This window comes from Phaethon aethereus (assembly GCF_964289735.1).
Source record: "Phaethon aethereus genome assembly, chromosome: 2".
Lineage (NCBI taxonomy): Eukaryota > Metazoa > Chordata > Aves > Phaethontiformes > Phaethontidae > Phaethon > Phaethon aethereus.
Window position 1 is genome coordinate 112,801,884 of NC_138582.1, and position 14,654 is coordinate 112,816,537.

Genomic DNA, 14,654 nt, shown 5'->3' on the forward strand with positions numbered 1-14,654 from the left:
TATGTACCTGTAAATGAGACCTGTACTTCAAAATCTGTACTATCCAGGTTTCACTCTTGCACGTGACATGACATGACAGGACAAACCTCTTGCCACGTACTGACCCCATTGCTGCAGGGCTCATCTATATCAGTTCTGTACAGACCTTGCAAGGTTCTCCAGCTCTTCTGGGAAATGTTGGTGTTTTACTTGCTGTTTTCTAAACCCACCCTCCCGTAAGGTTTAAGCTCTTACCAGACTTTCTCCTGGCTGATTTTGAGGATTATTGCAAAGTGTTTCCCTTGGTCTCATGACGTCTGTATTGTTGTGGGCATGCATGTAATGTTATTTTGATGGTTCTTAAAACAAGCCTGCCTGTTTCTACAAGAGCAGTACTGTCTATTCCATAATAGACACACCTTTTGGTAGGTGACCATGCCTTAAATTACAAAATAGATATAATTGTTCAGTCATCAGCAAGCCTGATGTTGGGCCCAAAGCTTGCATAAGACATCTGTAGGTTTTGAGGTTTACCTCAGAGCTACACTGGCCTCTTCCATCTAACTGGGTGTTTTGTAGTGATACGTAGCAATATGCTTCTAAAGTTATGATATTAGGAGGAATATGTGCTTACCTCCACATCTTCCAAGAGGTGAAATAGAGTTGTGGGTCTCACTTGCTTTGAGACTTCTGCATTTGGTTAATTATAAAAAGTGTCTACTCCGATTGGAATATCCCAAGATTAATCTTGAGGTGTGTCAATATATTCTTGGGTACTTCTGCTTGCTTTGTAAGCACGTAGACATCAGAGATATTTTATTTGGGTGTTGTAGAATATTTAGCATAGTAGAGCATAGCAGAATTCAAATGAAAGGATTATAGCTATATTAAATTTTTCCTATGAGCATTAGTCATAGATACATCCATCTTTTAATGCACTGTGCAGCAGACTTGTTGAAACTATTGGTAGGAAACCCCACAGCAGTAAAGGAATGCTTATAATTTGGAAATACTGCTTTATTATTGATCTGCCTTATTTGAAAGTAGAAATTCATGTTGTTAGGTTTTTTTTCAATTTTAAGCAAACATACCTAGTTAAAATAAGTTTAGAAACAACATAGGAAATAAACTCTTACACTTATGATTCTTCCTCCAGGATAAAGAGATACTCACTTATACTTGTATCTTTTTTAACTGTACTTATTTCCATTTCTAACACTTATGCCACACCTCTAAAAAGTTGCATTAGTCTGCTGTAGATGGCAGGTTAATCAGAAACCTTTTACAGTGCTATTTGTTCATCCTTCAGATACTTTTAAGAAAGATGAACTTAAGAGGAACTGAAGCTGCTATCATTGTTTCTACAACTAATAGAAATGTTTTAAAAGTAATTTTTAGCAAAGATTGCTTTTCCTCTGAGTTAATTTTGCTTCCAGTAAAATTGTCCCTATTTGCAAAATAAAAATGTATTTCACACATGGTGATTTAAAACAATCAGTCAAGTAGTTAATGTCTATGAAATTCTGCTAGGTATCATACGTTTTGTGAAGTGAGTACAAAACAAGAGTGAGTGAAAAATGTCAAGTGCACCAAATGGCCAGGATGGGAAAGCAATGTCAAATAAGATCCAGTCATATTTAATAAGTTTGATTTTGAGTTCAAAATAAAATTCAGAAAAGTGGCTTCCTCAGCTGTTGATAGGAATGTTTCTCCTATAGTACCACTCAGACACTGATAATTAGTGAGGAATGACCAATCTTTGAAGATGACAGTAATTTCAGTAATAAGGAACATCTCAGGTTATCAATCAGATTTACTTTATGGAAGCTCCCTATAGCCTGAAAAAAGAGGCTGTTTGAGGACGTATTTACTTACTTGGCAATTGCAGCCATCATGGTCTTTCAACACCAAGTGCCAGAAATTAGCTGGTATCGGCAGAAGCAGACAAGCCTTAACGTAGTTAGCTTAGTCTTTTATTTTACGTGTGACTACTAGATTTGTAATTCTTTTTCCTTCCCACCCCTTGCAGTGTGCTAGGGGTGGTTTATCGGTAGGTTAAAAGCCAATGTCAAGTCCTCCATGCAGTAAAACGGAGAGCCTGCTGACATGCATCACTGTGTCACGGCGTGACTGTTGCAACCTGTCTTGGCCAATGTGTTTGGAAGTTGAACTACAGATAATCAGTTCCACTCTTAAAACTTTGACTGCACCATGTAGCACTACATTAATTTCTCAGGGCATTTGGCCTCTGCATTTGAGGGTCAAGAGCTTATATCACCTGGCCTGGGCCGTGCCTGATTCAGTGCTGCATGATTAATGCAGAAGCCTTTAATTCCACTCAGCCCAGGCAGAAAGCACAGTATAGCCCTGCTAAGGCAGTATTCCCTAGAGGAGAAGCAGCAGAAGACATCCCCCAGACCATTGAATACTTAACAATCATGGGGCCTGGAAGTGCATGACATGTAGAGGATGGATCGCTAGCCAGTTTGCAAAAGGGGAGAAGGAGTGAGGGGGGAAAGAGGCTTTTCAAAGGTCAGAAGGAGGAAGCACACCACCACAAAGAACATTGTTCATATTGGAAATCATTAGTTGAAATCAATCAGACTTTTCTGAGTGTACAATTAACTAAAGGATCCTCAGTAGCTAGTTTTCCACTCAAATAAAGTCTTTGACAGTCGATGAGACTTAGGACTTGTCTTTAATGATGAATCTCCCTTTTTTAATTTTGGGGACAAACATTGTATAGAAGCTGTTTGTATTCAGCAGCATCGACAACAAATCTGAATCTTGCATCCAAAAAAGGACTGTAAAAGCAAAGAGACAAAAACTTTAAGAGAGCCTTATGTACTGACTTACTGATTCATACACATGGCAGACACCACTCCCATGTCCTTCCTGAAGCAAAGTGCTCTAGTGGTGGCTGAAGTGGAAGAAGCAGGTATTATTAGCTAAAATAGGCTTTGCTGTGTCATAAGTTACATTTTTGTTGGAAATTGTAAAAAAAAAAAGTTGACTTCATAGCTTGGAAGATGGAACATTGCAAAGACACAGTGAGCAACACTATTTCAAAAAAATCCTTTGTTTTTTGGAGGACATGGAGAGCCATCTAATGCAACTGAGTGAGTCTGAACTGAAAACAGTGTGGTTTGCAGCCTCCTGTTGCATTTCATGTTCTGTCTCAGGGGTGGCACATACACTTTGCTGGATTCCTCTGAGCGAGTTTGGAGGAGCTACAGCCCCATGAATGTCAACAAATGTTAAGTTTACCGCACAAGTTTGAAGATAAATGGAATAGAATTAATAAGCATTAGTAATGGCTTTATAATTGAAATAGTATAGACATTTAGAGGTACATAGGGTGTTAGTAATCATATTAATTATTTGTTAACAGAAAGACAAAGTGTTAAAATTAAAAATCAAAAAGCTCAGTTGCTCACATGCAGATCTAGGGGGACATTTTGTAACAGAAATAATTGCTTTTGCTTCATCCTCAGGGTGATATTATCTGTATCTAATTGTTTTTCCTGAAGAAAGCAGAGCAATCTAAAATTCTAAGTAATGCACAGCAATTGTAGGGATGAAAATAACCACATTTTAGAAACCTCTTACAGCATCCCATTCCAATGCACTGAAAGGAAGCAGTGCTGCTAGGAAGGGTAAAGGTAAATGGAATTACTTTTCTATTAGAAGTATAATAGACTTTATTAGTTAGTCACCTGTGGTGCTCAGAATAGCTCAGCTGTCAGGGAGAGCAAGTAGCTGAACATGTACCTTGTGAGCTGTCAGGAGCAGATCAGGGTGGGGTTTTTTTTAATAATAATTACCCACTTCCAGAGAAATGTTTTAGACAAAAGCGCAGCTGCTTTATTGATGATGCCTTTTGTGCATAAGCGTGAATGTTCTAGTTTGTTCTTTTCATTTTTCTATGTAAATGTAATATCATATTTCCATAAAACTCTTTTAGGAAATGGTGCCATTTGCTATTAAAGCTTGCATAATAAAATTATTTGTCAGGGATTTAATTTGATCAAAGTCAGTTATTGGTAATAAAGTGCTAGTAGCTAAGAGGGGCTGCTGCTTGCATTCAAGACTGGTGATGCCCTTGCCCTCTTGCAAGCCACTGTGCAACCAGCTGTCCTGGGATTCGGTGTGGCAGGGCACACAGAAGGTACCATCTTTTTTGCACGTTGACCGGTGCCCAGAAGTGAAGGCAGCTGTTCGCTTCCTTGTGGTCAGAGGAGCTCTCCGAGCACCAGATCCACTATTCTGGCACAGTTTAATAGTCTGTCTGGTTTGACAACTTGGTTGACGAGAGGTCTGGGAGCACGAAACTCTGCAACTGGTGGTCGAGCGAGCCTGTGGCACGTACGTGGCACCGGGGGGGCCGTCCAGGAGTCTGAACGGAGCAGCTGCGGAGCAGGTCAGTTGTGGTGGGGGCTGGACTTGGAGGGGAAGGACTTAAATCTGCAATGTGTTGAGCCCTTCCCATAGTTCAGAAGATCTGCTTTGGTCTTCGCTATTGTAACATTGCACTTCCTATACAGCCACAAACAGCGGTTCCAGCCCACCACTGTTCGGCTGCTCTGCTCCCGGCCCCTACAAAACGCGGCAGAAGCTGGAGTTAAGGACTGAGCCTTGTCAAATCATATTTAATTTAATTTTGGCACTGTAGCCAGAGCAATTTGAGCAGCAGAACAGGACTCTGGGTATGGAGCTGAGCTAGTGTTGGCAGCAGTGATAAGGAGGAGAAGCTAGCATGCTTAAATTTGTTTTTCAGGGCTGGCTAGGGACTGGCTTTAGATCAGCTCCCATTGGAGAATCTCATCCCCACCACGGAGAAAGGAAGCAGAGCAGTGCTAAATTAAATGGCAGGCTTGACGTTGGGGACTCTTCCTACGCACTGGTAGGCAGGAGAGGACGTTGACTGGCTGAGACCGTTGCACAGTGTTTATGGCCGTGCTGCTGTTCTCCATGGAGCAGATGAGCGAGATCCCCATTTAACTGAGCTGTGTAGGCATTTATCCATATGTAGGCAAATATCCATATATCCGTATTTCGGCTACAGGCTCAGTTTGGATGTTACAGGAATAATCATTGTATCTGCACGTTTTTGCCAACGATGGGAACAATGGTACCATACAGAAGCTGGAAGACTTGTATTATGCATGTGTTTAAAATCCTCTTTTACTGCCTTTTCTTGTGAATTTATGAATCTAAATGTAACAGGATTTATCAGGATTCCAAATAATAGAAGAGAAAAATAATGTGTTCTGGTTAACTAATATCATACTTAATAAACCCATTGAAGGATAGATAGGATTCTGTGAGAGAGTGATTTTTTTCATCTTTATATGAAGTGCTGGAAAATTACTGTAGCTAGAGGCAAGACGTTGATCAAGGTCAGTCCTGAATCTGGTTGTGTTGAAAAGCTTTCTGGTGCCGATTTGTTCAAAGCCTGTGTACATGGATGTAGTCCACTAGCCCTGAGATTTGGGTCAGAAAAAGCTTGCCTCTCCTTCCTCTTCCACGGTCTCTCTTCCCTGTCTTCAACAGCCCAATCACAAGGAATGCAGGGGGAATTTCACTCCTTTCTGCAGCGCTGCGTGTGGTCATTTGCTAGGATCATTTGTTAGAGGATATCTTCTCTCTAACAAATACCATATATTTCACCATTAGATGCATTGTATCAACCTGGTGGTGTAGCAGCTTTCAAAATAGCAAGTATTTTTAGGTTCTTTGCCATCATGTCAAACCAGAGTTTCAGACCTAATAAATGCCAAGACAGAACACCATTGTTTTTAGCTAATCTTAGGTTTCAGTGTTGTACCAGATTGCCATTCTCAGCTTTGTCTGACTAAGTAATGTCTCTAAAGCACAGCAGCATAATAGGATGATGTGCGCTATGAGGTGTCTTATGGATAAGTTTAGAACTAAGACAATTCATTAGCTGATGCATCTCAGCATTACTCTTGCCCCTTTTTCTCATGAGAATAGCATTCTTTCTCTCACAACACAAGTAGAGGCAGACCAAAATAGCAACAAGCATTTTGTCTAGATTATATGCAAGATCTCTGCAAGTAGTGACTGTCAAACTGAAGCTGTATTTTATTTCTGCAGCTGTTTCTTCAGTGCTTTAGCACTATTATTAATAGTACCTGTCACTTGTACAGCCCCTCAGAGTTGTAAATAGTTTGATAAACATTATATAAACTTACTGGAAAGCATCAAAAATGAAGTAAACACTCAGCTTCTTGCTGGCTGAAGAAAATTCTTTAGATTACTTCACAGCCTAGCTTTGCCTTTAGCTTAGCAAAACAATCTTCCAGACCAGCTAGTTCCCTGACTTTCTTTATACTTATGTTTTTGGTAAATCATTTTTACTGTTGTAGTATTGGTACAGCTTTATCGTATCTAGACTGGAAAGGCACTACTGAAAATAGTATACACAGGTTCCATGTCAGACTTTTCAAGCTGCTTTAATTAAGTTAAGAGGCTAAAGTAAGTTGGAACAAACACTGGAGCACATCTTGTTAGTAGTGCTAAAATGCTAATAGCCATAGAAACTTCCTGCAATTAATTCTTGCTGCTTTTAGTGAAGCAGTAGCAGCAGCAGAGACATTAGTGTAGAAAGCGTTCTATTTCTTCGATTATTTTTATCAGCTTATCATTTTAAATTGCCACCAAGCAGGTGATGTGACAGGAGGAGTTCGAGCTGTTCTTACAGTATCACCATGATTACAAAGCTGGAAAAATACGTGGGGAAAAAAATGTGTGCTGGAAATAAATATGAAAACTTCTGACATCCATTTGCATTTCTGAAGACTCACTCAACATGGGTGGTTTCTATCCAGGGTAGAACACACAGTTCTGATGATAATATATTTTTCTCTCCTTTTAAATGAAATCATTAAGCCTTGACAGCCGCTGCTTTTGTTGTCACCTTCTAAATTCCCCTGGATGTGAGGCCAGGCAGCCTGTGCCGCAGAGCCCCTGCCCAGAGTCTTTGCCAGCAGCTGAGCTGGTGGAATAACCTCCTGGTCCTGCCTGCTGGGCCCCCTTCACCCCGTTGCCTCTCGATGCTTCTGTGAGCCCGCTTGTAAGAATCTGTTGAGATTACAAAACCATTGCTTTGCGCCACAAAACCAGGTACCAAAAGTTACAGTAGTTATAAAAATTGCCCGATGCAATCTCTGCATATTCAAAAATCCCCTTGGCCCTGAGGGGACCTGTGCCATGACAGGCTGGTCTGTCCCCTCCCAGCAGACTCGGCAAGCCTTTCTGGCATTTCTGTGTTGTGTCAGTATTGAAAATAGTTCGTGTTTTATTGTAAATTACTGTTATTTGCAACTTCCAGTTTTGCAGTCCCACTGCACAGAGATCAAGGACTCAATTTTTCCTTTGTATATGTAAGTGTAGATCAAGATTAACTCCAATGAAGTCGGTCTAATCACAAGTGTAAAACTAGGAGGAATGAAAGGAAAATCAGGCTATAAACTATTTCATTTTTATTTTTAAATAGCAAAATTAATGCTGCTGTTCTGCAGACACAGGGTGACCTGCAAAGTACTAGCTCATGCGTTACTAATGCATCTCCATTTAAATGCAGATTTTTGCTCCTAAGACAGAACTTCAGGGAAATCCTCTCCAGATAAACTGTAATAGGATACCAAATGGTAATTCAATATTTCACTTGTGTTTCAACTTACTGATCTTAATTTTCTATCATTTTGATGCAGCGTTTACCTAGGGGGAAGAGGATTACATTCACTATAATAAGGCTTTTAATTAATAATTAATTATTTTGATATTCCAAACATCCGTGCCAGCAGTGGCAATCTGCTTGTGTTCCTGTACCTATTTCTATTTTCGGTGGTGGAAATCAGCAAGATGTGACTTTACATATTGCAGGAAGTAATTGAGAGACACGGGTGAGAAAAGGAAGCGTAGTATAGATATCACGGTATCTATGTGGGACATGCTTATCATGACGGTGTTTTGTTCTCAGTCATTTGAGGTCACAGTAGTAAGACCCTGACTTGTCGGTGACAACCCATGAAGTGCGGACCCTTGTGCTACACCACTGCGTTCAAGGGCTTTCCAAAAGGCTTCCATTTGCCTACATGTCTTCAGATAAAGACATGAGGCGTGACTGTTGGGCCATTCTCACACCAAAACCACTTCCTTCACTAAATCTACTTCTGGTGAGGAAGGACTTGCACCTCATAAACTCCTCTGTCCGCAGGACCATTAGATACTGCAGTTAAATGCCTCTCAGCTGCCCAGATCCTGCTGTGGTTTTGGTAGAGATGTAGGAATAATCAGAGGGCCTGTAATTAAGTCGTTCAAATTAATGGCATCATTTGCTTTTGACATATATATCATATGCTTAAGAAGAATTTTTTTGCCAGTATATGCCTCCCTCAAGCTCTGCTTAAGTGCAGCTCATAAGAGGTACATGAGACCTTGATATAAGCTCTCTTCTGCTGGACTAAACTTTGTATGTACCTTAAATAGTACAATGAAGTTGTAGGATTAATGTTTGTAAGTCTACTGCACCATGAATACAGTTAGGAGGAGTAACCTGACATCGAGAGTTAGTGTTTTTGCAGCACCTAACATGACAAGGCCCAAGCTAGTTATAATTAGAGTCCACGCTGTTTGTTCAGTTTCCAGGCTAAAAGCCTGCAGCACGGTGGCGAACATGTTGCAAGCAAGGCTTAGGTCTCACTTTCAGCACTGCCAGCTGGGAAAAAAAAAAAACAAACCACCATGGTTTGATTTTTAAAAGTTTTTTAAATACATTTGTAGATGTGGGCTTTGTTGGTTGTTTTTTTATATAGCTTGATTACTTATAGGGTGCTTTTGGTTCACATTCCCAAATGTTTCTGATGAAACCGTAAGGTTCATCAGCTTTCAAAATCTACATCTGAAATTAACATTTTCCATGTGGCATCTTCAAAATTGTGTAATTAAAAATATCAAAAGATGAGCAATAAAATAGTGGAAGTGGGCAGTCTCGGGGTTAATGTCCTTTATAGGACATTATAGGAACAATTATAGGAAGAAGGTCCTTTGTCATGTAATTTGGTCAGCAAAAGGGATGCCTAAGAAATAATGATCTTTGTGATTATGATCCTTTGGGAAGCTCACCTATGAGCCCTCAGATGTCTTCTCTAAATTATTTCCAACATTCTCAAGCCCTGACAGATTCAACCACCTGTTACATAAAACAAAAACTGCTAGAAAAACAGTCCTCCACTACCACGTCAAAATAAGCCCTGCCCATGACCATTGATTAGGTCTAAATTAGTGATACATTGCAATCCATCAGACAGAAATGAGAATCTTTCGTTACTGATAAGAACATAGGGCACACCATAAAAATCTGTCTCATAATATTGTTTGGGTTTTGGTTTGGTTTTGGTTTTATTTTTCCAAAAGGCAGGAATAGCATTTGCTTTTAGTTCTGAAGTCCAGAGTTGTCGGACTTCAACACCACACCGGAGAACAACTACTTAGTTACTTTGTTGGGTAACCACTTATGACTCCTACTGCTTTCCTTGGAGGCCTGGCCATCCAAGTTCAGTGCCACTGAGACATGCTGACTTTATAGATGGAGAGTAATGAAAAATAGTACAGCTACATTGGAAGAGCTGGGTAGGGTATTTTTCTCATCAAGAGTCTATTACCAGTGAACACAGTTCCATTGGAACCAAAGCACTAAGCAACACTACAAGGGAAAAAAAATCTAACACTGCTGGAAGTGGGGAGGTGTTGTTTTTCATGAAAAGAAAAATTTTCAGTGTTCCAAAATAAAATTTCTTTTAATTAGAGAATCCTAAAAATCTCAGGGGTTTTGAGATTTAGATTTTTTTTTTCTAAATGACACGAAATCCTTTATTAGTATCATTTTTGGTATCCATCAAAACTATAAATACTAAATATTAGAAAATAAAAAGGTTGTTTCCTCTGGAATGCACTTGAGAAAAATAATCTAAATAGCAAGAATGGGGTTAGGTTTTTTGTAATGGTTTTTTTTTTCCCCAAGGTGTAAGCTCTTGCTAGGACTTAACAAATAAGACTGAAAGCCATTTAAAAGAAGGGAATGGATCAGGTATGAACTGATAAAACTTCCCACTTCTTTGACCTTGTAAACTTCACATCACAATGCATGACACAGCAGGAAGTTTTCCTAGAAGCAGTAGCTATGTACATCCTCTTAATTCCTTTACTGGCTTAAACCTAGTTTTTCACATTAATTACTGTTCATTTATTGAATGGAAAGCATGCATTTTTAATTACGTTAGTTGAAATATTGGCTGGTTGTGAAACCAAGTACTTGGAATTGGTCCATTTGAGCCACGTGAATCAGCAGTACTGTTTTATAGTTCTTGCATTTTTTACACTTCAGCATTTCAAACTGATGCTTGCACAGAAGAAAATCTGGTAGAGAAAGATAAAAGGCTCCACCTAGTGGATAAGACCTTTTTTTATGTCAAGAAAATAAAAGGCAAGATTTTCACTTAATTTTATGCATGAAGAATTACTCCTTTAGATTTTCTTTCATTAAGCTGCCATGTTGTTCTTAATTCTTGCCTTCTACAGAGCCTTTGTTTCATATGCAAAGCTGAAACATTAAGAATTATTCTGACAGTCTTGAGCATGAAGCAATGATACTAAATGAGTGGGTTTATAGAGAAGAGTAAGAGTTGGTCCACAAAGTTCTTCCTCTCCCCCCTTCAAGCTTCAATATATAGTAACCTAAAATGGGTAATTTGTGTGTCAACAAATTATTTTAAACTATTTAAGGTTCTTTCCTACTTAAAACTGACTGGCAATGTTCATAACTTGATCATAACACTTAACACAGTATTTTGGGAGTATTTTTACACAGGGAACCCTGCCCATGTGTTACCTCATCTTCATTAAGTCACCCATTTACCTGCAAAGGGTGAAATCTGAGTTCTCTGGCAACTGAGTCCAGCGCATCAACTTCTGGCAAGGCATAACCCCATCGGCCTCTGCTGTCTCTTCCACAGTCAAACACCAAGACTCATTCGTCCCAACATTTGTCTAGGAGCACTGTTGTGTGTCCAAAATCATCCTGACTGATTGATAGAATCTGGCACCTTTATTTTAGGTACATAACTGATCTCGTACAGTACCTTGCCCCCCCGCCCCCCGCCCTTGCTGAACTTCAGCACTGCGTTGCAGTTATGCTCCAAACTCCCAAGAGATTCAAATGACAGGACTCTTCAGTTCAACGCAGTAGAGAAACCCAGGTGTTCCTCTCCCGTTCCAACCAAATACAGCTAGCAGCTGAAACCTTCTCTTCAGTTCGTTTCAGGCTAATGACAAGAGTGGGAGCAAGAAGTAGCAGCAAGCACAGCTTTGGCCGAAGAAAACTGAACCACATCGTATGTCCTGCCCTTTGTCAGACTGTCTCCCTTTCAAGCCACACAGCCTGCCAGGATCAATTCCTCCCGTGCAGCTTCCAGCAACGGGTAGACAGTGCGACATGCATTGTAGTAATACATTACTACACCCCAAGTTTACTATAGCCCATGTTGACATCCGCAATTGCAGTATTTGTCTCCTGTGCAAATCACAACAGAGCTTACTATGTCGTTCTGCACACCTCTGGGTCACAGGGATCTCCATTTGCAGTTGGACGCTCGATAGCAAATCCAGAGGATTCCTCCTTCAGTATTAAGGCACGATTTGGCAATTCTGGCAGGCCACGCAGACTCGCTCATCTGCCCAAACAGTTCTCCCCAGCTGCTGCTCCCCTTGTATCCTCCATGGAAATGTAACCCTCAGGGGCACCAGTGAATGACAGCTGTCATTTGGCTTGTTTTACAGACTAAAACAGAGGATGGTCTTAGAGTTCTTACTCTGAACCTTTATATGAGCAAGGACTAATACAGAACTGACTAGTCTTAGAGCGGCCTTGGGGACGTTCATACGTTTGCAAAATGCAAGCAATGCTGTCTCCAAAAGGGAGGAAACAGGAAGTAAAAGTTAAACTGTGTTGTGGGATGTTTTTTTTTTTGTTTTGGTGGCAGCTTTTATCTTTGGTCTCAGCTTGTAGGCAGTCTTAAAACATGTCAGCTAAAACAATACAGAACAGTTGTTTAAAACTTCTCAGGTATTTCAAAATTATCATTACAACTGCACTGTTAGTTGTGTTAAACTCTCCTAAAACTGACATTAGCTATTTAACTGTTGGAGTATGGCACTTGGTTTCTAATGCACATGGGACACCTACCTCACTAGGCATGCTACAGAAGATGCAAGTCACTTACTTCAAAGCAAAAGTTGTTCAATAACACCACTTTTAACTGCTAGCCTTTGCTCTAGAACTGTTTACATTTTAAGAGATTATAGGCTTGCTGCTGAGCTAAAGCAAATCCCATGTTTGGAACTACAGTATGGTCCTCTGCCTCATTTTACTTTAAATACCTTGTCTAGCACTGGTACTTGAGCCAATGCTAATGAAATACAAATTTGCAGATGTGAAACTCTGGGGATCATTCAACAATCTGCTTGTGTAATAATCTGCTGTAAACTCAAAATACTAATTTGGGGATTAAGTATTAATTTATTCCCTCTACAGGTCACCAGATACAGTCTCATACAAGCCTTCTCATTAATATTTAACATAGCTGGTTTAGATGTTGTTTATCTGAGTTATATTTACTCAGCTGTTTTACTCCTTCTTTGCAGAAGCAGCAATCTTCACAACAATAAATGCACATCAATACATTTGTTTCAGGAGTTACCACTAAGTCTTTTACTTATTTTTTGTAGCTAACCAGGTGCTGAAGTTTGGAACGCTCGTCAGTACTTCCAACACCTATGACAACTCTGGGATTGTGACCATCGAGACTGACAAGCCTTTGCTGTGGACAATGGCTATCAAAAGATAAGATGAGCTGCAGATGCCTTTTTCAGTCTGACTCAACTCAAATTACTGCAAAATCACTGTATCAATCAAGACAGTAAAGCTGTTCCAAAATATACAAGCAAGCACTGATTTTATGTACTGAATGGAAAACAAGTCTGAAATAAAAGTCACTTGAGAGCAAATCAAGAATAGTAGCAATAACCGAGTACTTCATTCTGGTACCTCACACTATTTAATCAGAAGACACATGAGCTGCCACCCAAAGTGAATGTAAAAATTCACCCAACAAGTGAATGTAAAGAAACTGCTACTGCTTATCTGGTTAGTTCAGACTATTCTTACGAAGTATTTTATTCCAATATTGAACTATTTTCTCCCCCTTTTGCCAAAAGGAAATACACTACACAGTTGCACATAGTATAACTATATTAAAAGGTGACAGCGCTAAGAGTAGTTAATCTCATTTTTCTGCCCTGGTTTGTAACATGTGTAGGTGCTGATGAAGATTTCTCAAGAAGAGTAATAATTGAACTTTTCTACTTATGAAGCTTCAGTTTTGCTCTAGTACCAATATCAGACTTCCCAATACTAAGCACTTTCAAAATCTGTAATAGACTTTGCATTGTAACTTCTGCAAATACCAAATACTTACAATAAGCTTTTTGGAGTGAAATACAAGTTTCTTAATCTCAATCTGAGGAGGACAAGTGTTGCATCTACCAGAGTTTTTGCAGGCTTAGTTTTTAAAATCAAAATATTCAATCATTTAATAATGGAAACTTCCAGGTCAATAACTGCAGAGCCCTTTATAATTCTATGTGCAGCTGCCTTACAGAACCAGTATCCAAAAATGGGTGTATATTCTATTCAAGAGTGCGAGCAAGTTATTGATTCATTGAAGGGCTGCTTAGTATCTCTGACAACTAAGTTAACCTCAAACTGTACACCTTAGTAACCAGCTAGGTTTGGCTTTCTTAATTATGCCATCAGAATAAGGATTGGCAATGCAAGATCTTTATTTGATGGAGTTTTTTTTCCAGTCAAGTGCATAATATAGCCTAACAGGACTTCCAAATGCAGAAAGGAATTAGGGGTAATGATGGTGATTCCAGAAGTTAGTGACAAAAATTTCAGTTGATAGACTTTTAATCACCACTTGAGAGGATACAGTAATGCTGTTTTCTTTCTGCCTACTTTTGCTGGAACAATGCTGTTTACTAAACAGTAAATTAAGCATTGGAACAGCTTCTGAAGAGAGTCTGTACAGCTGTCACCCCGAAGGTTTTCATACCCAACTGGATAAAGCCCTAAGCACCCTCATCAGAATGAAACACTGACCCAGCTTTGAGCAGGAGGTTGGACTAGAGACTTCCCAAGGTTCCTTCCTACCTGAATGACTCTATTACAGTTGAAAGAAGTAACAAAACAAGCAAACAAAACCCACTCTACTACTAGCAAAAATACCCCACCTGTCATGTAGACAGGTATGATCACATACACTTTAAAAGAGAAATAAGATTACAAGCATGTTTGAAAATCCAAACTGAGCTTCTTTAATAGCAAACATGTTACAAAGCTGTGAAATCTTCGCAGCAGGTGTCACAATGTCTTGTTCTTCATGATGAATATTCAGCCGCCTCTGTTGAGAGAAAAAAGTAATCAGTTTCAACTAATCAAGTGTGATCAAGTGATCCCATCTGCAGTCTAATTTCTCTTCCCACCATTGCCTTGTTAGAACGGATATTACTACCTTTACAGCTTAACTCCT

At 39.6% G+C, this 14,654-nt stretch overlaps 1 protein-coding gene across 1 annotated transcript in view; it reads left to right on the top strand.

Moving 5' to 3' along the window:
• TPK1 (thiamin pyrophosphokinase 1) overlaps positions 1-12,908 on the top strand; it is a gene marked incomplete at its 3' end in the record, with an annotated part of 330,774 nt that extends 317,866 nt beyond the window's left edge. Inside the window, exon 8 of the mRNA XM_082015628.1 lies at positions 12,790-12,908. Coding sequence (XP_081871754.1) covers positions 12,790-12,908 — 119 coding nt within the window. The remainder of the gene's footprint in view (positions 1-12,789) is intronic.
• Positions 12,909-14,654: the final 1,746 nt, after the last annotated feature.